The sequence below is a fragment of the Podarcis liolepis genome, assembly GCF_965112155.1.
Source record: "Podarcis liolepis genome assembly, chromosome: 5".
Taxonomy (NCBI): Eukaryota; Metazoa; Chordata; class Lepidosauria; order Squamata; family Lacertidae; genus Podarcis; species Podarcis liolepis.
This window is the reverse complement of record NC_139556.1, coordinates 8,831,691-8,854,786: the sequence shown is the minus strand read 5'-3', so window position 1 is coordinate 8,854,786 and position 23,096 is coordinate 8,831,691. Positions and strand designations below refer to the sequence as shown.

Sequence of the window (23,096 nt, the reverse complement as noted above, 5' to 3'; positions counted from 1 at the left end):
TCGCGAAGTGACGTAATTTCCGGTGCGCCGCGCAGCTTCCTCCATGCTGCGCGCCGTTGGAGTTGCTGAGGCGATGGATGCGTCCGTGTGGCGGGTGCCGCCGCCGCCGCCGCCTTTTCCTGACTGGGCCTCGCAAGGCCACTGGCTTCCTTCCCCTCCTCCTCCTCCTCCGGGGCCGTGGCCTCCTCCTTGGTCCCAGCCGCCAGGTGCGTCGCCTTCGGCCGGCCTCGCACGTGCGGAACTCGCCGCCTCGGGACGGCCTTGCTCCGCTCGGGGCCTTCTTGCGCCTGGCTTTGGGGGTGGGCCTTGCTAGTCGCGGCGCCCGAGGCCTCAGGGCTTCCCCGCCCGCCTCGTGGAAACTCCACAGCGTAGCTCTGGATCAGCCAGGATTGCGGAGCGACGGAGCCCGAGTACAGTGGTACCTTGGGTTACGCTTCACGTTACAGACTCCGCTAACCCAGAAATAGTGCTTCAGGTTAAGAACTTTGCTTCAGGATGAGAACAGAAATTGTGCTCCGGCGGCGCGGCGGAAGCAGGAGGCCCCATTAGCTAAAGTGGTGCTTCAGGTTAAGAACAATTTCAGGTTAAGTACGGACATTCGGAACGAATTAAGTACTTAACCTGAGGTACCACTGTATTTTGTTGTTGTTTAGTCGTTTAGTCGTGTCCGACTCTTTGTGACCCCCTGGACCAGAGCATGCCAGGCACTCCTGTCTTCCACTGCCTCCCGCAGTTTGTTCAAACTCATGCTGGTAGCTTCGAGAACGCTATCCAACCATCTCGTCCTCTGTCGTCCCCTTCTCCTTGTGCCCTCAATCTTTCCCAACATCAGGGTCTTTTCCAGGGAGTCTTCTCTTCTCATGAGGTGGCCAAAGTATTGGAGCCTCAGCTTCAGGATCTGTCCTTCCAGTGAGCACTCAGGGCTGATTTCCTTCAGAATGGAGAGGTTTGATCTTCTTGCAGTCCATGGGACTCTCAAGAGTCTCCTCCAGCACCATAATTCAAAAGCATCAATTCTTCGGCAATGAGCCTTCTTTATGGTCCAGCTCTCACTTCCATACATCACTACTGGGAAAACCATAGCTTTTACTATACGGACCTTTGTTGGCAAGGTGATGTCTCTGCTTTTTAAGATGTTGTCTAAGTTTGCCATCGCCTTTCTCCCAAGGAGCAGGCGTCTTTTAATTTCGTGACTGCTGTCCCCATCTGCAGTGATCATGGAGGCCAAGAAAGTAAAATCTCTCACTTCCTCCATTTCTTCCCCTTCTACTTGCCAGGAGGTGATGGGACCAGTGGCCATGATCTTCATTTTTTTGATGTTGAGCTTCAGACCATATTTTGCACTCTCCTCTTTCACCCTCATTAAAAGGTTCTTTAATTCCTCCTCACTTTCTGCCATCAAGCCCTAGTATAGACCTGCAATATTCATCGGATTCATTTCGTCCTTGTCAAATAGGAGATGGGTGGGTTGGTGTGTGTCCCTCCCCCAGGGCCAGAATTAGGTTTGATGAGGCCCTAAACTACTGGAGGTAACAGGGCCCTCTATATGTACAGCTGTGCTTTATCAACAGCAAATTGTCGCTGGTTTTTTTGTTGAATTTATGGACCTAATGGATATCTAAAGCCATTTGCACATGTTGCCATGCCACCAGTCCATGCAGCATGTTGTTGTTGTTTAGTCATGTCCGACTCTTCGTGACCCCCTGGACCAGAGCATGCCAGGCACACCTGTCTTCCACTGTCTCCCGCAGTTTGGTCAAACTCATGTTAGTAACTTCGAGAACACTGTCCAACCATCTTGTCCTCTGTCCCCTGTCTTCTCCCAACATCAGGGTCTTTTCCAGGGGGTCTTCTCTAATCTTCTCATGAGGTGGCCAAAGTATTGTAGCCTCAGCTTCAGGATCTGTCCTTCCAGTGAGCACTCAGGGCTGATTTCCTTCAGAATGGAGAGGTTTCATCTTCTTGCAGTCCATGGGACTCTGTAGGCACCCTATATATAGAAATGAGCAAACCAGTGATATTTTAGGGAGCAGGCTGGCAAGTGGGGCCCATTACTTACATCATAGGAGCCTACGCAACACAAAACTGTTTTTGTATGTAGGTTTTATTTTATTTGTTTTTTATCTTATATTTTGGAAATGTACATCCATTTTTTCCCTTTGAATTTGTTTTGGGCCCCCAAGAGAGTGGGGCCCTAAGCTATAGCTTGTTTATTTTATTTTTTTATATAAATATTTATTGACTTTTCACACATTTTAACAGACACACAGAATACACAATACACAGATACACACACATAAGCTATAGCTTGTTTAGCTTATATGTAAATCCGGCACTGCCCTCCACTTCTTCCTTCATCACCCCACCCCCTTATTTCAGAAGTGAAAAACTCAAATAATAGAAGGGGTGTGTTTAAGCAAAAAGAGAGAGAGAAAAAGGCTGGCTGGCATGGCTGGTGTGGGAAGGGAATCGAGGAAGAGTTGGGGGTGTTGTTTTGCTGATGTTGTTTTTTGACATATTCTCAAGTTTTCTTGGTTCCATTTGTGAGTATTCCATTCTTATGTAATGAGCATTGGAAGGCTGCTTTGGAAAGGTCTGGGACCCTCCCTCCCCCATTATACAGGAGGAACTGCTTCTAGAATTATATGTCTACTGCCCCTCCCTCCCTCTTCTCACTGCCCCTCTTCCAAATAATCTACTTTCCCATCTCCAGTCCAATGCAGAATAAAACCATTTCACTGAAACATTTAAATAAGCATCCACGTATAAAAAGCACAGTAAAGCCAAGCGCATTGGACAGTTAGGAGTTAAAACAGCAATTTAAACAATTTGAAATCAGCAGGGCTGCTTTTCATGTTCTAATCTGATTGTACAGTTGACAACTATTTTGCGGGGATTTAGTTCCTGGCCCCCACATGTCAGCGGAGCGCATATAAGTGCATCCTGCTCTGTTATGCACTTTTCATTATATTTTTGGTTACCTGTGTGCACGTGCATGATCACATGTCTTTTGAATGCTTATTAATCAGTCATTGCCTGTTTAAATTCTTCATACTTCATGTTCCAGTTAAATGAAATTCACCACATTGTTATACCACAAGGTTTCTGCCAGTGATGACCCCATGTTTCCCTGGGGGTGCCAGATGCTGGTGTGGGAAGTAATTATGGGGCCTGGTTTCAGATCCATGTGATCAGACTTTTCATATATTAGCACTGGAGCATAAAGCGCAAACATGCCAAATTAGCTTGCTAGTTTTATCACTTGGTTGTAGCAGAAGAATAAAGGTAAAGGGACCCCTGACCATTAGGTCCAGTCGTGGCCGACTCTGGGGTTGTGGCGCTCATCTTGCTTTATTAGCCGAGGGAGCCGGTGTACAGCTTCCGGGTCATGTGGCCAGCATGACTAAGCTGCTTCTGGCAAACCAGAGCAGTGCACGGAAACGCCGTTTACCTTCCCGCTGGAGCGGTACCTATTTATCTACGTGCACTTTGTGCTTTGGAACTGCTAGGTTGGCAGGAGCAGGGCCCGAGCAACGGGAGCTCACCCCGTCACAGGGATTCGAACCGCCGACCTTCTGATCGGCAAGTCCTAGCTCTGTGGTTTAACCCACAGCGCCACCCGTGTCCCTTGAGCAGAAGAATAACATTCAGCAAATGGCCTGGGATAGAAGAGTTCCCTAGGAAGAGGGGTTGTTCAGTCAGAACTGTAGCTCTGTGAGGGGCATGGGGAGTATCTTAACAACTCTCAGCCCCTTTAACAAACTATTGTCACCATGATTCTTTGGGGGAAGCCATGAATATTTTTAAAGTGGTATGATCCTGCTCTAAATGGGTAATGCAGATGGGACCCTAGTCTGACAGTTTTAACTATTTAGTTGTTTTTATATGTAATTTTACTTCATACACAAATTGCAGTGTCCTAATGGCTGATGCAAATAAATATCAGTAACTATTTTGATTTTTAATTAAAGGCAGAAATTTCCATTTTGATAGAGAATGGCAAATGGAACAAGCTGGAATGCCACGTGCTGGATCCTGTCAAGGCAGGAATGGCAGACAGAAGGTATTTAATTGTAAATGAGGGTTAATAAATTCTGATGTCAACCTTTGGTCATATTTATTATTTCATATATTTATTAATTTTATATAGCACTCTTCATCCGAAGATCACAGGGCAGCTTAGAGCATAAAAATACAAAATGAAAACACAAATTACTTAATATAATAACAAAAGCAAACAAGAAAAGCTATAAACCCTGCTCCCACAAACACATTTAAAAGGCTGTAGATTGCTTAATCAGCCAGAGGCCTGATCAGAGAGGATATGTAATAATGGCACAAGGTGAACCTCCCTGGGAGGAGCATTCCTTAAATGGGTAGCTACCGCAGAAAAGGCCTGTTCTTGTGTTGCCACCCTCTGGACCTCTTGTGGAGGGGCCACATGAAGAAGGGCTTCAGATGATGATTGTGTGGTGCAGGTCACTTTATACGAGGAGAGGAGGTCTTTGAGTTATGGCTGTCCTGAGCCATATGAGACGTTGTAGGTAAAAACCAACACAGTGGTGCCTCGCAAGACGAAAAGAATCCATTCTGTGATTCTCTTCGTCTAGCGGTTTTTTCATCTTGCGAAGCAAGCCCATTGATGGATTAGCGCTATTAGCGGCTTTTAGCGGCTTATCTGCTGATCGGATCAGCTGATAAGCGGCTTAGCGGCTTAGAAAAAGGGGGGGGGGAGGAAAAAAACCCCGCAGGAACTCTCAAGACATTTTCGTCTTGCAAAGCAAGCCCATAGGAAATTTGTTTTGCGAAGCACCTCCAAAACGGAAAACTCTTTCGTCTAGTGAGTTTTCCGTCTTGCAAGGCATTCGTCTTGCGGGGCACCACTGCACTTTGAACGAGGCCCAGAAATTTAATAGGCAGCCTGTGTAGTTGGGCCAGGATTGGTTTTAACATGTTTGGACCACCTAGCCCTAGTGAGCAACCTGACCGCTGAATTCTGCACCACCTGGAGTTTCCAAACCGTCTTCAGAGGCAGCCCTTCGTTTAACATGTCGTTGTATTCTAACCTAGAGGTTATGAGAGCATAGAAAACAGAAGTTAGATGTATTCAGACATGACAATAAATCATGATTTATTAGAGGAACTAGTTGCATCACACCTTGGGCTCTTCCATCCCTTCTCCTTTGGCATAACAATAAGGAGATTGCAATAAAAAATGGAAGTGAAAACTAAATTATAAAACAAATTATAGAAGTATAAAACAGCACAAAGTTGCAACCATAAACAAGTGTGAAAGCAATTAAAAACTTCCATGTATAAAAAGCAATCCTAATTCTGTTTTTAAAAATCACATTGATAAATACAGTGGTACCTCGGGTTACATACACTTCAGGTTACATACACTTCAGGTTACAGACTCCGCTAACCCAGAAATAGTGCTTCAGGTTAAGAACTTTGCTTCAGGATGAGAACAGAAATCGTGCTACGATGGCACGGCAGCAGCAGAAGGCCCCATTAGCTAAAGTGGTGCTTCAGGTTAAGAACAGTTTCAGGTTAAGTACGGACCTCCGGAACGAATTATGTACTTAACCCGAGGTACCACTGTAGATAAAATAGTTCCATTATAAATGCAGAACAGAAAATTCAAATGGAAAATGTAAGCTGAGCTTTTTAAAAATTTAAATAATATCAACAAGCTCCATAGTAAACATCCACTGCATGTTTGTGTATGTCCTGCTGCGGACCCTAGTGGTATATGTGGCAAACTAAATTGCCACATAGAACACAAGTCAGTACTATTCAGTCCACAGCTAACCTGAAATTTGAATCTGGGACATTTAATGCTCCATTCTTTCAGTCACGTCACCGTCATTCTTTTTAGCTACAAAATTCTGTGAAACACAATACTTCATCCCAATTGTAAGCATTGTTCTGCAGTGGTTCCAGTCCTACTTGGACGATCATTTCCAGAGGGTAATGTTTGGGGCATGTTGTTCAGCCCCATGGGCCTTTCAATGTGGGGTTCCTTGTGGTTCAGTCTTATCCCCCACACTGTTTAATATCTACATGAAAACATTGAGTAGGGGTCATCCAGAGTTCTGGAGTATGTTGTCAGGAAAATGTTAAAGACACACAGCTCTATTTCCTCCAATGATAAGCCATGATTTATTGTCATGTCCGAATGCAGTGTCTGAGAGATTAAATGCAGTTTTTAGGTAGGCTCTGCAAATTGACTGACTAGCAATTGGATCTGGCAGATTTAGCACCTGTATCTGATAAAATATTTTGCATAAGTGGAACGGCTCCTGACAATTACTATGTTGGTCAGGATAAATAGAATTGTAAGTGATTATAGTTAATGTTTCCCTGCTCTGTTTGCAGAATAGGAAGCGAAAAGAACCAGTTTATACTCATTATTGTGATACATGTGATCGTGGCTTTAAAAACAAGGAGAAATATGAAGAACATGTCTCTCAGCACAGGCAGGTATGTTTTAATTGTTGGGTAGATTTTTCTCTTTTTTGGTTGACAATTAATTAATAGCATGATTTCTTGAGTTCATTAGTTACCTAGCTTAGCGCTTCTTCAGTTATGCTGTCATGGGATCATGGAATGCTGACATGGATTGTCTCATGCAGCTAGGATTGTTTCATTCAACTGCATGCAATGTCAAAATTACCTAGGTGTAAATCATTCAAATTGTATAGGGCTGGGAATACTCCTGTCTGTAACCGTGGAAAGTGAAGACAATGCTAAACTAGTCAGTGGCCTGGCTCAATATAAAGCTGCTGTCTGTGTTCCTGAAAGGGTTTAAAGGTGGAAGGAACTTTCAAGTTTCTCTGAAATATACAAAAAATATTCTAATACTCAGTTGCTAGTTATATGTTTGCAAGGTATCATTTGAAAATCTAGAGGGAACACTAGGGTTCAGTTTATCCTAAAATAGTCGGAACTCAGAATAAATGGTCTAGGGTAAAGCAGCTGTGTCCCTCGCAGGGGAATAAAGGCCCTTGGTGAAATAAGAAGCAATAGGCCAGTGTCATCAACAGCTAAGGAAGCAGATAAGGTAAAGGTAGAGGAAGAAAAATAAAACGGAGAAGAGAACAAAAAGCAGCAGGTTCAGCCGCAACTGCAGCTTGTCATTATTTTTGATCCCTTTGCTAAGTGGGCATGCAAACACAACCCAGTTCTAAAAGTGGTTGCTACTTTTCTTTCTTTCAGTGTACAGAAGATGGCTGCACTTTTAGTGCACATGAAAAATTGGTTCAGATTCACTGGAAAAATGTAGGTATTTCCCTAGTTCAGCTTGAAATCTGATTTTAAATGAATTGTAACTTTGTTGAACTGCAAGGAAAAGGAAACTACTCTTTTCCGCTTTGAACTGTAAAATCAATACTGCTTTGTTAAATTAGACAGTTGTGGTGAGGAGCAGGCCCATTATGCCAATTGCAATGATCCGCCCATCTACAATTTTCACTCTGTTTAGCCCTTGGATCAGCTGGTTGGTCTTGTTTGTTCTTAGTAATGCTGTTTTTCAGGGGTTGTGCTGTTGAATTTGGGTTTATTTTCGTCACTGTTCATCCCCTTTTTTCTGTTTAGTCTTTCACTAAAAACATAGTTTTCAAAAGACTATAAACACCCGTAATTCACAATGTTTTTTCCCCTTCCCCCTCTGCAGATGCATTCGCCTGGTGCCAAACAAATCAAGTTAGATACTCCGGATGAAATTGCTAAATGGAGGGAGGATAGAAGAAAGTGAGTAGATGTTTAATTTGTGTGGCTCCAGATGAGACTGAAAATGATTCCCCTCCAAAAAAAATCTTACAGCTTTCTCTTATTCCTCCCTTTCACCTTCTTTGTCATGGCTGCTGTTGAGCACTGCTCTGTTCTTCCATCTTAGTTTAGAACGTATTATTGACTCCATCCATTTGATAGTGAGCTATAACATTTAGTATGTGGAGAAAGCTCTGCAAGGCATAACAGAGCTGTGTTCCTTCCTCTCTTGGCTTGGTTGTGCAGGCACCTTTCAAGGTTAGGAATGGGAGGCCTGTGCCCACTCCTGTATTGCTGTCTACCTTTCCCAAATTTCTTGACTTCCTCAAGGGGTTCTCTTATAACCCATGTGAATCCCTCCACACACATTTGCTATGTTTACAGTAGGACTGACTCAAGCTCTCTATATTTTATTTCATAGCACAGATCCTGGTATGCCCCATGGAGGGCCTTAAGGTCCATAAATAGCAACACCCTAGAGGTCCGGGCCCTAAGGAAGTTAGATTAGCCTCAACCAGAGCCAGGGCCTACTCAACACTGGCCCCGGCCTGGTGGAACACTCTGTCTCATGAGACCAGGGCCCTGCGGGATCTGATTTCTTTCCGCAGGGCCTGTAAGACAGAGTTGTTCCACCTGGCCTTTGGCTTAGAATCAGTTTGATTCCGCCCCCCTCTTTCCTTTTCCTTTCTCCTCCTATGAAGAGATTGCACCCTAATGTTTTAATGTTGTATCTTAATCTTTTAAATTGTATTTTAATCAACTTGTTTTTATTATTGGTTGTTAGCCGCCCTGAGCCCGGTCTTGGCTGGGGAGGGCAGGGTATAAATAAAAAAATATTATTATTATTATTATTATTATTATTATTATTATTATTATTATTATTATCATCATCCCAAAGTGATGTAGAATAATAAATTAAAAATTGTAGGAGCAAGGCTGGGAGTAAGCTGTTTGTTACCTCTATTTATGTGATCAGAGGATAATTTCCCAAAGGAAATAAAATATTTAAATATTAACTAATTAATAGAGGGAGGAACTGCATGGGCGTGCATGTGGGGGAAAACAGCTCCCACATGAAAGGGAATGGTTATTGAAATGCCTGGTTGTCACAGAGAGAGACAAATAAAATGATTTGAAGGTGAGACAGTAGCCAAATGTGATCAGTATTAAAAGTAGTAAAGTGCTAGTAAAGTGGCTTGCGTGCTCGTTTTTTGTGAAAACTCTTCGGGTATTAAAACAACACCATCTTTATTGCCAAGTTCCCCACAATTCACACATCATGAATAGTTTTCAGGTTAGGAGTTTTGAGAACTCTATAGGCTCTTAACTAAGAGGCAACCAATCAGTGTAGCTCAGATAACCAGAAAAATGTAGGGAGCACTGACTGAATTGGCTGTTATAACTTCAGGTCGCAAAGGCAGCTAGAAATGTGTGAATGGGTCACTAAGATCCCTTACTGGCATAACTCCTGCATCCAGTCTTGGGGAGCAAAGGGAGCAACCTCTTCCATTTACTCATTATTGCAGTCAGATTTCTATGGAGATACACTAGAGTGAAAAATAGTTTGGGGAAAACTCTTGCGTTCAGAAACCCAACAAGCCAGATGATAAGCTATGCAGAAGCAGCCTATCCATACTATATCAGTTTAGGGTCAGAAAATTTGTGCTGGAATCAGCACACAGGTGGCACATACCCTGTTGAAAAGGTACTACATAATGATGAAATGCCGCAAAAATGCTAAAGGGAGTGTAGGGCAAGGGAAACTTTTTTTATGGTGTCCTGGTGTGCATTAATGCTGGCTGGATTTGCACGGAATTATTTCAGAAGCAAGGGATTGTACCAGAATATTGCTGTCCGTTGTGGATCCTAAACAAATTCCTCCAGAGGAAAATTAGCTTCAAGGATGCTAGCAATAGCCTGCGGCTAAGCACAGGAAAGCAAGGGTGGGCTACTCCATACAGGACTGTGAAATATAGTGTACCATAGGCATATAACTAGGAGGCTAATAACACATGATAGTGTCATAAACATTTGGTATTCCTGTATATCTTTCATATGTTACAGGTCTCTGCAGACAGAGCAGGTGCTGTGATTCTCCAGCACTTTGACTTTCCCTTTTTAGCCAGCGGGGTATAAATAATAAAATTATTTTTATTATTATTACTTTGAGGCGCACTCCTTTGTCTTTCGAGATAGATGGATGCTGACAACCAAATTAAGGTGTGCAAGTGAATGGACCAGCAGTTATACTGAGAAATATTTGCTGTATTGCATGTGATGCATGTGGTTTTCTACAACGGGTTGAGAACAAGGAAAGCCATTGTATTTATTGTAAAAAGAATTGAGTAAAATTATATGTAAATTAACAACCGCAGAACAACTTATGATGCAGGTGCTACAAAACCACGCTTTGGCCACAGGCAGGGAGACAACCCCGCCCCAGGCCCTACAACAGTTGAAAACAGCAGCTAGCCAGCCCCAGCTTTCTCCAGGCAGGAGAAAGGGGTGCCTGTGGCAGTAATAGCATATCTGTTGTCCTGGAGTCTTATGGACGTCAGGGCCTGGAGGAGTCGCACTCCCATTCTTCCGCTCCCTAGTTGATGGCCTAGGCTAGGAACACACCAGCCTTTAGCCATGGAAGACAAGTGATTTGCCTGCCAGCCCACAGTGTTGAAAGCACTGGATCTTCCCAGCCCCCAATTCTTGCTAGGAATGTTGCGATTAAGGCTTGCGAAACACTTCAGTGCCATAGATGTGTTAATAAGACTTCATATGTACGTTGCTCTAGAAATTTTCCTACTTTGGCAAATATTGAAAAGAAGAAAGCATTGGAGGTGGAAAAGGAGCAAAGAGGAGGAGTACTGAAAACACTTCAGTTTGGGTAAGTGTGTGTGTGTGGTGTGTGTGTGTGTGTGTGTGTGTGTGTGTGTTGTTAGTACCATCAAAGATGGACTCTTTCTCTTTCCTTATCGTTTATTAAAGATTAATTCATTTTCTCTAATATGTTCAGAACAGTGTAGATGAGATTTCCAGAAAGTCTGCACCCAGGAATTAGACCAGTCCCAGCCAGGTACATATCTAATTATATTGAACACTTTCAGTCCATTCTCTGGTCTAGATGTGTGCAGTGACCAAGCTTGCCTAAGCGTGGGATTAGCCATCGCCACCGGCATTTGTGCAATTGCTAAGTTTATACCAGCAGACCTCTAAAATTAGGCTTCTACTGGTTTTATCACAAGGCATAGCAGTTTATCTTTCCTTCCCTCCTCATTCCTCGGCAGTTGTTAGTAGCAGCTCCCACATGATTGTCCCTCCATCCTTCTCCCATGGTTCTTCTGCAAATACAACCTTCACGTTCCAGTCACTTGCTCAGCCCTTCTAACACACATTTCAATTTTCATTCTACAACCTCTCTGGCAGTATGGTAAAGGTAAAGATGACCCCTGACCATTAGGTCCAGTCGTGGCCGACTCTGGGGTTGCAGCGCTCATCTCGCTTTACTGGCCGAGGGAGCCGGCGTACAGCTTCCGGGTCATGTGGCCAGCATGACTAAGCCGCTTCTGGTGAACCAGAACAGCGCACGGAAGCACTGTTTACCTTCCTGCCGGAGCGGTACCTATTTATCTATTTGCACTTTGACGTGCTTTCGAACTGCTAGGTTGGCAGGAGCAGGGACCGAGCAACAGGAGCTCACCCCGTCGCGGGGATTCAAACCGCCGACCTTCTGATCGGCAAGTCCTAGGCTCTGTGGTTTAACCCACAGCGCCACTCGCGTCCCCAGTATGGTAGCCATCTTCAAATACCTGAAGGGCTGTCCCATGGAAGATGGCGCAAGCTTGTTTTCTGCTGCTCTAGAGCATGGGTAGGCAAACTAAGGCCCGGGGGCCGGATCCGGCCCAATCGCCTTCTAAATCTGGCCCAAGGACGGGCCAGGAATCAGCGTGTTTTTACATGAGTAGAATGTGCACTTTTATTTAAAATGCATCTCTGGGTTATTTGTGGGGCATAAAAATTCGTTCATTTTTTTCCTTTTTCAAAATATAGTCCGCGTCCACCCCCACAAGGTCTGAGGGACAGTGGACCGGCCCACAGCTGAAAAAGGTTGCTGACCCCCTGCTCTAGAGAGTGGGAACTGAACCAATAGATCCAAATTGCAAGAAAGAGATCCATGGATGAAGGGTGGTGCACAAATTAAATAAGTAAGAAAAGGAGATTTGCCTAAATTTTAGGAAGAATCTTCTGACAGTAAGAGCTGTTTGACAGTGGAACGGATTTCCTCTGAAGCTGTTGGCCTTTCCTTCCTTGGAGGTTTTTTACACAGGATGGGTGGTCGTCTTTGAGGAATTCTTTAGTTGTGATTCCTGCATTGCAGGGAGTTGGACTGTATGAACTTTGAGATCCTTTCCAACTCTACAATTCTGTAACAGCAAGGCACTTGGTCCAGATTGTAAACAAGACTGGGGGAAAGCTACCCTGATTCTCTCGATACCCAACACAATGTTTCCCAAACTTTTGATACCTAGGTAATGCTGAGGTATAAATGAATGATTTGGGAATCAGCCGTATATAAGAATATATGCGGGGAGCAGCATCTGTGTCATGGCTGAGACAGGAAATGACCTGGAACAAACATTTATGCATTTTTCTCTTCCAGCAAGATGAAAGGAATGTGGAAACCTCCTCAAGCTGTGGCTTCTCGGCAACGAGGAAAAGAAAGAAGGCAGACAAATGGCTGCTGGAACAAATCTAATCATCCCTTGAAGGCTCCCGCTGCAGCTGTGACTGGTCCAAATAACCATGGGACCGAGAAGGAATTTGGAAAAGAGCTTTCTGGAGAAGCAGATACCTCTATGAGAGATGTAGATCCCCTTAGCATTCTGGCCAGAAACGATCCTGGTGAGGCATTTCCCTGAGTTTTGTTTCTTAACGTAATGAAGTGTTCAACAGAAATCAGTAAGAGAACTGCCCTTAGACAAATGTAGGTGAGAGGGTTGTGAAGGTAGAAGTGACTTCACGCCCCCCCAAAAAACCTGCCAAGTGAATAACTTGTTTTTGTTGAGGGACTTCGCTAAGCAGAAGTCAAGCCCAGTTTCCTTCAGCCAGCATAAGGCCCCTGCTGCTCTCCTCAGGGTTGGAATTGGTCAAATTAGTGAGTTGGCCCTGGTGCTACTGATGATCATGGAGAGATAAATAAGGTTTATTTACATACCCCCCTTTTTGCAATAACTGCACTCAGTGGGTTTACCCAATCCACTGGTTCCCCAAAACTGCTCTGAGCAGGATTCTGGAGCAGTTGCCACCACTTGTGAAGTTTTTAGGGTTGATATTTGCCTCCTTCAACTTGCCAGATACCTGGCCACTAGCCAGGAGGATCCTGAAGAGGTTTTTAGTAAGTTCTGTTTTATCTGCTCCTCTAAAGCACACAGGAAGAAGAGGGGGCTATGCAGGCCCATAAAGGAGGCTAGACTGGTTCATCTCTGACTCTGGATGCAGAAAAGCCCTAACTTTGTCAGAGACCACTAGAGGGTGGCTTCATGGGCTGGATTGGGGCCTCAGATTTGCATCTGGTTGCTCATTGCCAATCACTTTTGTTGTTGGCTTTTCTGTCTCCAGTACTGAGCTTAAAGCTGAAGTATTTGGGGCCAAAGCCCATTCTGCTAAGTCTTCCTTCAGGTAAATAGTCCAAGTTCTCTAGGGCAGTGTTCCCCAACCTTGGGCCTCCAGCTGTTTTTGGACTACAATTCCCATCATCCTTGACCACTGGTCTTGCTAGCGAGGGATGATGGGAGTTGTAGTCCAAAAACAGCTGGAGGCCCAAGGTTAGGGAACACTGCTCTAGGGGATGCCACTTCCAGAGAGCTTCTCATCTGTTTACACAGATACCACCCACGGGGGTAAAAGGAATCTCTCTTGGTGTTGTGTAATTGTTCAAATCTCCTGCCAACCTAGCAGTTCGAAAGCACGTCAAAGTACAAGTAGATAAAGAGGTACTGCTCCGGTGGGAAGGTAAACGGCGTTTCCGTGCGCTGCTCTTGTTCGCCAGAAGCGGCTTAGTCATGCTGGCCACATGACCCAGAAGCTGTACGCCGGCTCCCTTGGCCAATAAAGCGAGATGAACGCCACAACCCCAGAGTCAGCCACGACTGGACCTAATGGTCAGGGGTCTCTTTACCTTTAATTGTTCAAATATTTTTGTCTCACAATTGAAGAGGAATATTTTACCATTTAGTTACTCTTTATCAGAGTGTGATTTATTGCTGGAAAAAACTAGGTATATATGAGGTGCTGACAGCACACAGGTTTGCTCATCCCCAGCACTACTGAAAACTTCTGCAGCCAAAACTATGCCGAGCATTACAGTCGGTCATCTGCTTGCATTGAATAAATGTCTTTAATTTGCATGTTCAATTTCGAATTGGCTGTATCAAGTTTTTCAGAACCCTTTATTGTTGCAGTGTAGATGGGTACACATCTGTGAATAGGGCAGAAAGTTTCTGTGGTGGGTGTGAGGGAGTAGCTATACGGGGCACAGAGGGTCAGTTCGGTGAAGCCTGGAGCTGGCTGTAGGCCCTGCTGACAGATAATGATGCGATTTTTCTGCCTCCTTCCAGATTCAGACAAAGAGGGGTGCACTGGGAAAAATGCAGCTTTGGCGATGACTGTTGTTCCAAAGCAGGTGACCTCAGCTCTGAGCTCACTAGTGGCCAACTATGGCAGCATGTCGGAAAGTGAGAGTGAACAAGAGGGTAAGCTGTTTAATTTAAGCTAAGCTGAACTATGTATATACAGTTAGCAGTAAAGGTGCAGTTATGGAATACAGTGGTGCCCCGCAAGACGAATGCCTCGCAAGACGGAAAACTCGCTAGACGAAAGAGTTTTCCGTTTTGGAGGTGCTTCACAAAACGAATCTCCTATGGGCTTGCTTTGCAAGACGAAAATGTCTTGCGAGTTCCTGCGGGTTTTTCCCTCCCCCCTTTTCTAAGCCGCTAAGCCGCTTATCAGCTGATCCGATAAGCAGATAAGCCGCTAAAAGTGCTAATAGCACTAATCCGTCAATGGGCTTGCTTCGCAAGACGAAAAAACCGCTAGACGATCTTTTTGTCTTGCGAGGCACCACTGTATGTGGCTCATTAGTGATGCCCTGCTATTTATAGGGCTGGTAGGTGACTAAACGAACAGAGGCTATTGCATTAATGCTCTAAATCAGGGTTTCCCAAACTTGGATTTCCAGCTGATTTTGGACCACAACTCCCATCATCCCTAGCTAGCAGGGCCAGTGGTCGAGGATTATGGGGGTTGTATTCCAAAAGCAGCCGGAGACTCAAGTTTGGGAAACCCTTTTCTAAATAATAATTGTGCTGTGGTTTAAGTGATACACACATACTATTTGTGCACAGTGCTCTTAACATTCCATATCATTTCTTAAGTAATTTCAGTTTGAATCTCTCTTGTGCCTGACCCAATCAATTCTTTCAGCACTACTTATTTTACCGCTTGTTCTTTTTTAAAAATAGAACCAATCAAGACCGCAGCAAAAGTGTTTCATGAAAACAAGACATCTCTCAGAAGTGTCCCTCCATCTTCAAGCATCTCCCAGAGCTTTAAAGACACAGGCCATAAAGAAGCTGCTAATTATGTAGACGCAGCACCGGGGAGGCCGGATTCACATGCAGTACATTCCAGGAGTCTGAACAGACAGAGGAAATCACTTTCTGAATTACCACGCCGTCATCCAACTCTGCTGGAAATGGTAAACTGCCCTTCTAGTATTTTCTACTTAGTAAATAGAATATTGTGTGTTTGTGATTGTAGGCTGGTGCTGTAAGAGGTTAGGTAGCTTTGTCAGGTCCTGCAGGCTTAGTCAAGGCAAATTAAAGTGCTGCTTGATCACCTGCTATGTTTGTTCCAAAACAGTGACAAAGATATGCATGGAGATCTTCTCTTCTGCTGGCAATGCCAAACAAGCTTCCCAATACCTTCTATCCATCATATCCTAAATCCATCTAAACTTAATATGTGAGAAAAAATTGGCTTGCCATTAAATGAGAAGTGCAGTTAGGCTATCTAAGAGATGGAATAAGACAATTGAATTAATACTGGAGGAAGAAGCAGACAGGTCACTGGGTCTATTGCATCAAAAACAAAGAGTCTTGTAACCCTTTAAAGACAAATAACTAAAAAACATCAGTTTGTTAAAATATTTACTGCTTTAAGCATAGATTCATCATTTGTAGGGTCCTTGAATGTGAGGACATGGGTATATTTCTTCCCATTGTGTTCTCTGTCAGTTGCAACCATGTGTCCATAGTGAGTTCCGTACTAATTCTGGCCACACAGTTTATCCCCTTCAGTTAAGCATTAGCTGACCAAAGCCATCTCCACTTGTTACAGGAGAGTGAGAAAACAAAAGTCTGAGTTGGTAACTGTCATATTCAATAGTAGTTGGTGAATGTTCTTTCATTGTGGAATTATGTTCTTTTAATTTAAGATTTTATTGACTTATACAAAAAAAATACAATTAGGGGATGTATATCAAAGAATATTTGTTTTGTCACATTATAGCACTCAGTTACTATTAACAGTATTATTATTTTTCTAAATCAGTTATGAGGTCCACATTTCATTCATTGTTACAGGCAAAGAACTTTGCAAATCATTTGCAGTAACATCAGGGATAAATTCCTGGTGTAGGAATGTTCTGGGTTATGTGTTATTTTTTCAGTGCTCCAGATTCCAAGTATTATTGTACCTAAAAGGAAATTGTAAATCATAATTGCAGCATCTTTTGAATAGCAGTCTCAATAATCCTGGCCATCTCCTAATATACCTCAGTTCAAAAATTTTGAACAAATGGACACTCCCGCCATAAATGGATGTATGTCACCCTGGCACCAAATCTGTGCCAGCAATCAAATGCCAACCCTGAAGTCATGTGAGATAATTGCACTGGTGTGCAGTGTTGCCTGTGTAATATCTTCACATAGGTAAACACCAGTTTGTATGGTTTAGATAGAAGACCGTAAGTTTTTCCATTAATTTCACTCGTATCAATACCTATATCACGCTCCCATAGAGTTTTAAGGCCTGCAAGAACTCAATTATATCATTGTGGCATTATCTGAATACTGGTTTCTATATTTCAGGAAGGTTCAGCAGTTGGCTTCAATAATAAAAAGTTATATACTAGTTAAGCACGCTAAACCAAAAAAGAAAACACTGAAGCTGAAAGCATCTCTCTCCTTTTCGGTACACCCTGTGTCCAATGCTTGAGCACCGCACCTCTTTTTCTGTGAGGAGGGTTGCCTTCTCACTGTTTTTTCTGCTCAGTGTTTTCTTTGGTTTCTTCTCAGTGTTTTTATTGGTTTGCACAGGGTGGGGTGTATTCTGAGCATTGGCAGTTTTTATTCTATGTATTTATTGCGCCTATATTTCACCTTTTCCCCCAAGAAGCTCAAAGGGTGCACATGGTTATCCAATTCCCTGATTTATTCTCACACCATCCTGCGAGGTAGATTAGGCTAAGAGATGGTGACTGACCCAGGGTCCCCCAGTGAGCTTCATGGCTGGGTGGAGATTAGAACTCTGGTCTCCCAGGTCATAATCCAGCACTAACCACTACATCAGGGTAGGCACCCTAACGCCGGGGGCTGGATGCGGCCCAAAGGCCTTCTCAGTCCGGCCCGCGGACGGTCTGGGAATCAGCGTGTTTTTACATGAGTAGAATGTGTCCTTTTATTTAAAATGCATCTCTAGGTTATTTGTGGGGCATAGGAATTTGTTCTCTTTTTTCCCCTTCAAAATATAGTCCGGCCCACCACATGTTCTAAGGGACAGTGGACCGGCCCACAGCTGAAAAAGGTTGCTGACCGCTGGACTACACCATACCTCATATTACACTGTGCCCATCACATTTCCTTAGCTTTCATGTGTACCTCTGAGTGGGATGCAGGTGGTGCTGTGGTCTAAACCACTGAGCTTCTTGGGCTTGCCAGTCAGAAGGTTGGAGGTTCAAATCCCCAATGGTGAGCTCCCGTTGCTCTGTCCTAGCAGTTCGAAAGCACACCAGTTCAAGTAGATAAATAGGTAACGCTGTGGCAGGAAGGTAAACAGCGTTTCGGTGCGCTCTGGTTTCAGTCACGGTGTTCCGTTGCGCCAGAAGCAGTTTAGTCCTGCTGGCCACGACTTGGAAAGCTGTCTGTGGACAAATGCCGGCTCCCTTTCCCTGAAAGCGAGATGAGCGCCACAACCCCATAGTCGCCTTTGACTGGACTTAACCATCCAGGAATCCTTTACCTTTACCTCTGAGCCCAAAAAGTTTGGGGGCCCCCTCGCATATCCTAAAATAGAAAGATGCCTTCTATGGCTGAGATGGTTCAGTTGGTAGAGCATAAGACTCTTAAGCTCAAGGTCATGGGTTCAAGCGCATTGGGAAAAGATTCCTGCATTGCAGAGGGTTTGACTAGATGACCCTTGTGGTCCCTTCCAGCTCCGCAATTATATTATATCCATTTTTATAAGTTTACTTGTGTTTGGGCTAAGGAAAACCAGCTATAGGGCCTGTTTCAGTGTCTGGAAACTGCCTAAAGTGGGTGCAGAAGTGAGAATATTTGCCACGTTAGTCATTCCCGTTTCAGTTTGGGCCTTTCAGTGGCTGCATAGCAAATAAATATTTTCAATAAATACATGTCCCTCATCATGGGGTGACTTCCTTAGGAGGATGCTATCTTACTGGGATGGTTCTTGAGCTCCAAAAGTCATGCCATGGTTCTCCTTTTGTAGCACCCTGCTTGTGGTTAACGCTTAGCTGGAATGAAATATTCAACGCAGCAATAGAGAAATTAAAATAATAATTTATTTGTCAGACAAATAAATGAGAGGCACAGTGGTATATGGTTACCAAGCTCTGGCCTGGCCTCCTGCCATTATGGCCAGCACTTATATTCCCTTAATCCAGCCCCCTTTGCTCCTCCTTGGGCTGCCTCTGTCCAATCAGCCTGGTTGGATTTCCTATTGGCTGATTGCTAGAACCAATCACAAAAAGATACACCCATCCTCCTGTCCTTATATGGAACACAAAGAGCTATATATTGTTACATCTATAAATGACAAATAAGTAGTAATATATCTTACATGGAATCTTAATTACCAGCTCACCTCTTGCCCTCCTTGCCCTATTGCCTTCTAAAACAAATGGTTAATCTTAAATTTTTATCTTAAACATATGTCAAGGATCTTGAGTTTCACATCAACATTGAAAGATCTCCTTCATTTGAAGGTTTCTAAACAAATGTCTGACAGCTAATATATCAAGACTGCTTGGATGGCGTCTTCTTGTCTGGCAAGAGGCTGGGCTCAATGGCCCCTGTGGTCTATTCCAACTCTAGGACTCTGTGATTCTATGAAATAAGAATCTAACATCTAAATTTGTTACTTTCTAAATCCTTTGCATAGTTACATTTAAGCCAATATATTTAAGCTAATATATTTCATACATTATCATAGGTAACCTTTTAAAAGAATAAAGCTTCTCAAAGTAGAAAGGAAGGAACTCAGTAAAAAAAACAGTTTTTAAAGAAGGCTCTTTAGTTTACACCTCCCCCTTTCACCCTCCTTTCCAGCCTCAAAATAAAATAGGAAGAAGCTTCTTTTTCCCCAGCCAAGCCAGTTGCCTTTTCTCTCAGTTTAAGAAAGAAACAGTTTTTAGAAGATTTCCTAAAAATGCTTTCTTTTTCTGTCAGCTAGATGCTTCTCCCCATTTGCCTCTGGCCTTAGAAAATACAGCTCAAGGTTTAAGAGAGGCCCATGGTATCATTTTACTATTTGCCCATTCCTAATTATATTTATCTCTGCCTTTGTTATCTTCTGTAACATGTAGGGTCAATGTCCTGCTCTTAGTCTGTATTTTCAGCTTTTACGACTTTGAGAATTGTTTTCTGCTATCAATCAAAGGGGGGCCCCTTGTCTTAGGAGAATGGCCAAGGTTTTCTCTGCCTGGCATGAAACATTTGAAAATCTAAGCCCTCTCTTTAATATACAAGCCCTGATCAAACATTAATAAAATGCAGGCTTATGCCTGATGCCTCACTTTCACGGGCATTAGTTTTATAATATTTTCGCCAGCAGGCAGATTATTGCTCTAGTTCATCACAGTTTCATAGTTGAGTCTCAAGTCCCACAATAAATTGGGGGGGGGGGGCATCCGATCAGAGTGAGTAATCCATAGTTCCAGTTTTTATAAAATGTCTGAGGTATATATTTCTGCCTGGATTTTAGCAGAGACAAGAAACCAAATATATATTGGAAACCCATTTGCTGATTACTCCATAATTGTATCGCTGTGTAAGCAGTTCTGTTTGCATAGAATGTTTGCAGGAATATGCCTCATTCTCTCTTTCTCCTTCTAGCTATTAGCAAAGGACATACGGCATGAAAGGAACGTGATTCTGCAGTGCATTCGCTATATTCTCCAAAATGATATCTTTGGACTCTACTCACAGACTGATTCAAGAGCATGCATGGAGACTGGACTGACTTCTCAAGATACGAAAGGCAGGCAAACTGAATCTAACAGCTCTCATAGTTTTGACAATAAATTAGCAGAGCAGAATGAATTACTTGTAGGTCAAGGTAAGGAGGCATCTGTATCCTGCACAGCACAAACTTACGCTGTTGATGAGGAGATTTGGGAAACCACAGAAATACACTGTAAAGAAAACGAACTTGATAGTTCTGCATAACCAGACCTATTTTGGGATTCTTTCTGAAAGTCAGCAAATTATATAGGAGCTCAAAATATTTTGACAGAACTAAATGTAAGCCCTACATCGACATCCATCCTGTTACTATTTTGATCTTGTAGATTTTTTCCCCTTGAGGGTTTTATTTTTATGCCTGAGGAGTTTAAATGGACGTTAACCGCATTAAATCAATATTCATGTGATTTCTATTATAGACATGACAGCAACATTCATTGTTGTTGCCCTATGGTCTCAGGCACTTTTCTCCCTCCCCAAAGTGTAACAGCCGTGGAGACAGATTGTGGGAAGGGAAGGCAGGAAGAGGGTTTGGCTTTCCTCCCCTCTGTGCTCTTTCGAAGTTAATATTAGACATGCCCCCATCTCATCCTCCCATTTTATACATGAACGTGATACTCATGAAATGTGGCTGCCACTATTGTGCCCAATGTGGCCCCTAGAGTATCTTAATTTCTGAAGTATCAGAAAGATGGAACATTAAAAATTAGCCTTGCAAATATTTATCCAATCTTAACACTAGTTTTGTCTTGAGCAGCAGGCTGAAGGACACGTTATCTCCCTACCTGCCTCTGACCAGTTTGGATTGTTTTATTTTTATTACGGTTGTCCCCAGCAATGTGGTACAATTTGAAAAAGCTTTATATTTTTAATTATTAGTGGAGCAATATGCATCAAGTTGCTTGGATTAAAAGTATGTTTTTTACAAAAATATGTACTGTATTCCTTCCCACGCTCCGACTTTTGTCCTACAAATGTAATACATTAACACTTAATAAACTGTTGGTGCGGAAATTGACCACTTGGTATTGGAAAAGCAAACACTTTATATTGGATCTTAAATAATACATTGAAATTGTGTGCAATGGCAGTGACTCACTCTCTATTTGTCCTAGTTTGATTTGGAAATTTGGTTTTCCTTTCGGTTAAGGCAGTCCATGATACAGTAGAGCCACTACGAGACGTTGGGATGGCATAGTGAAAAACGCTGGATTATTTTTGACATGTGAATTAATGTGGAAGAAAGGTGTACTCTCAAAAAGAAGTGGAAGTAATTCTCCATTGCACTGCAAAATTAGTCAAAAAGTAGCAGGAATAAACTTAGAAATTGTGCACATTTCCACTGCATTTCTTTAAAATCTTTATCCAGATGGTTCATTGTCAGCAGTGCTACAGGAACCAAGAGGATCAAAAATTAAGAAGACTAGCAGGCCAAAGGCCTGCTGAAATAAAATGACTAGCCCACAAACATGCATTTCTCATTCACACACACTCATTGGTGCTAAAAAGATTTTCTGGCCCCAGCACACTGTTTATGAATTTGACCTCCTGACACACAGAGAAAAGATCTGTATAAAAGTTACATATGTTTTGTGTCATATGCATATTTGTGTCCAGGTAGGAATGGAGGGTGCAAAAATAAATCAGGGACTGCACATGTAATAAAATGTCTGCAGAAATGTGAACCAGTGCAGTTTTTTGCATAATTGAATTTACATACTAGAAAAGGCTTAACCTGTTGAATTTCTACCATATAGCTGTTAAAGGGACAAGAACCCAGTTTTCCCCCAATACCAACACTAAACCAAAGCCTAGGCTACTGTCCTGTGTACCCACTTACCTGGGAGTAAGCCCTATTAAATACAAAGAAATGTATGAGTAGACATGTATACCATGGTACTAAAAGGTACAATGAATTTTAAACGAGTTGCTTTAGGTCCTGCACAGATTTGCTTAAGCCCCTTGGAAGGTTTTCACAATTTGCATTTAGCATCCACCCACATTTATTGTGGAATAGTGTTTGAAGAAAATAACTGATCTCAAATGAACCCACCACAAGAAAAATGCATCCTGGTTGCTGGGGGAAAGGGGAAATTTACAGAGAAGATTAGGTCTGCAACAGGAAATGTGCATTGAAGGAGAAAGGAAAATACCAACTCTTTAGGACCCCAGGGCTTCCAATGGTCTGGAATCCAAGAACTCACATCTGTCACAGTTACGACTTCATTCACTGGCTGGTGAGAGCAACCAGGCTGGTTCATTTCACAGAAATCACTTGGAAGGTTACCTGTACATTTTGCTTCATAATGTTCTTCCTAGAAGAGCTCAAGACTTTAAAGGATTTTTTAACGAAATCTCAAGTCTGGGGCCCTGCCTGGTGATAGAATTCTTCCTATTATGTTTGACATCACGGTTGGATTAACAGTACTGTACTCTTTGATTTCCAGCTATATACAGGATAATAAGGCTAGGTGCAAAATTGTTCCCACACCCACCTATTGTGCCAGGGTCAAGCTTGTTTCAGCCAAGCAGAATTCACAATTAAGATGCAATACAAAAATCTGCTTTGGTTAAACCAGGAAGTTTTCTTCTTGTGGCCATGTCAGAAGGGATGGAAAACACAATAGTCCAAGAACCTGGCTCATTCATGGTTTAAAGCATTATATCCTCACTAGGGTTGGCCTATGGAAGTGAGAGCTGGACCATAAAGAAGGCTGATCGCTGAAGAATTGATGCTTCTGAATTATGGTGCTGGAGGAGACTCTTGAGAGTCCCATGGACTGCGAGAAG

General features: G+C 43.0%; 1 protein-coding gene and 1 long non-coding RNA gene across 3 annotated transcripts; one reads left to right on the top strand and one right to left on the bottom strand.

Annotated features, from left to right (window-relative positions):
* Positions 1–7: 7 nt before the first annotated feature.
* NUFIP1 (nuclear FMR1 interacting protein 1) lies at positions 8–21,324 on the top strand. 2 transcript variants are annotated; one of them, XM_083503443.1, is made up of 10 exons: positions 8–206; positions 3,972–4,063; positions 6,382–6,486; positions 7,222–7,284; positions 7,679–7,755; positions 10,562–10,654; positions 12,428–12,669; positions 14,385–14,519; positions 15,288–15,523; positions 20,178–21,324. In XM_083503443.1, exons 1-10 carry the CDS (start codon positions 44–46, stop codon positions 20,508–20,510), a joined length of 1,539 nt encoding a protein of 512 aa, XP_083359569.1. In that variant the 5' UTR covers positions 8–43; the 3' UTR covers positions 20,511–21,324. The 2 variants fall into 2 exon arrangements, with proteins under 2 accessions (XP_083359569.1, XP_083359570.1); XM_083503444.1 differs by having other exon boundaries at positions 30–206; positions 3,994–4,063.
* LOC310707062 lies at positions 17,567–20,171 on the bottom strand. The gene is made up of 2 exons (XR_014526313.1): positions 19,859–20,171; positions 17,567–18,543 (listed from the first exon to the last, which is right to left on the bottom strand). It is a non-coding gene; the product is annotated as an uncharacterized lncRNA (long non-coding RNA).
* Positions 21,325–23,096: the final 1,772 nt, after the last annotated feature.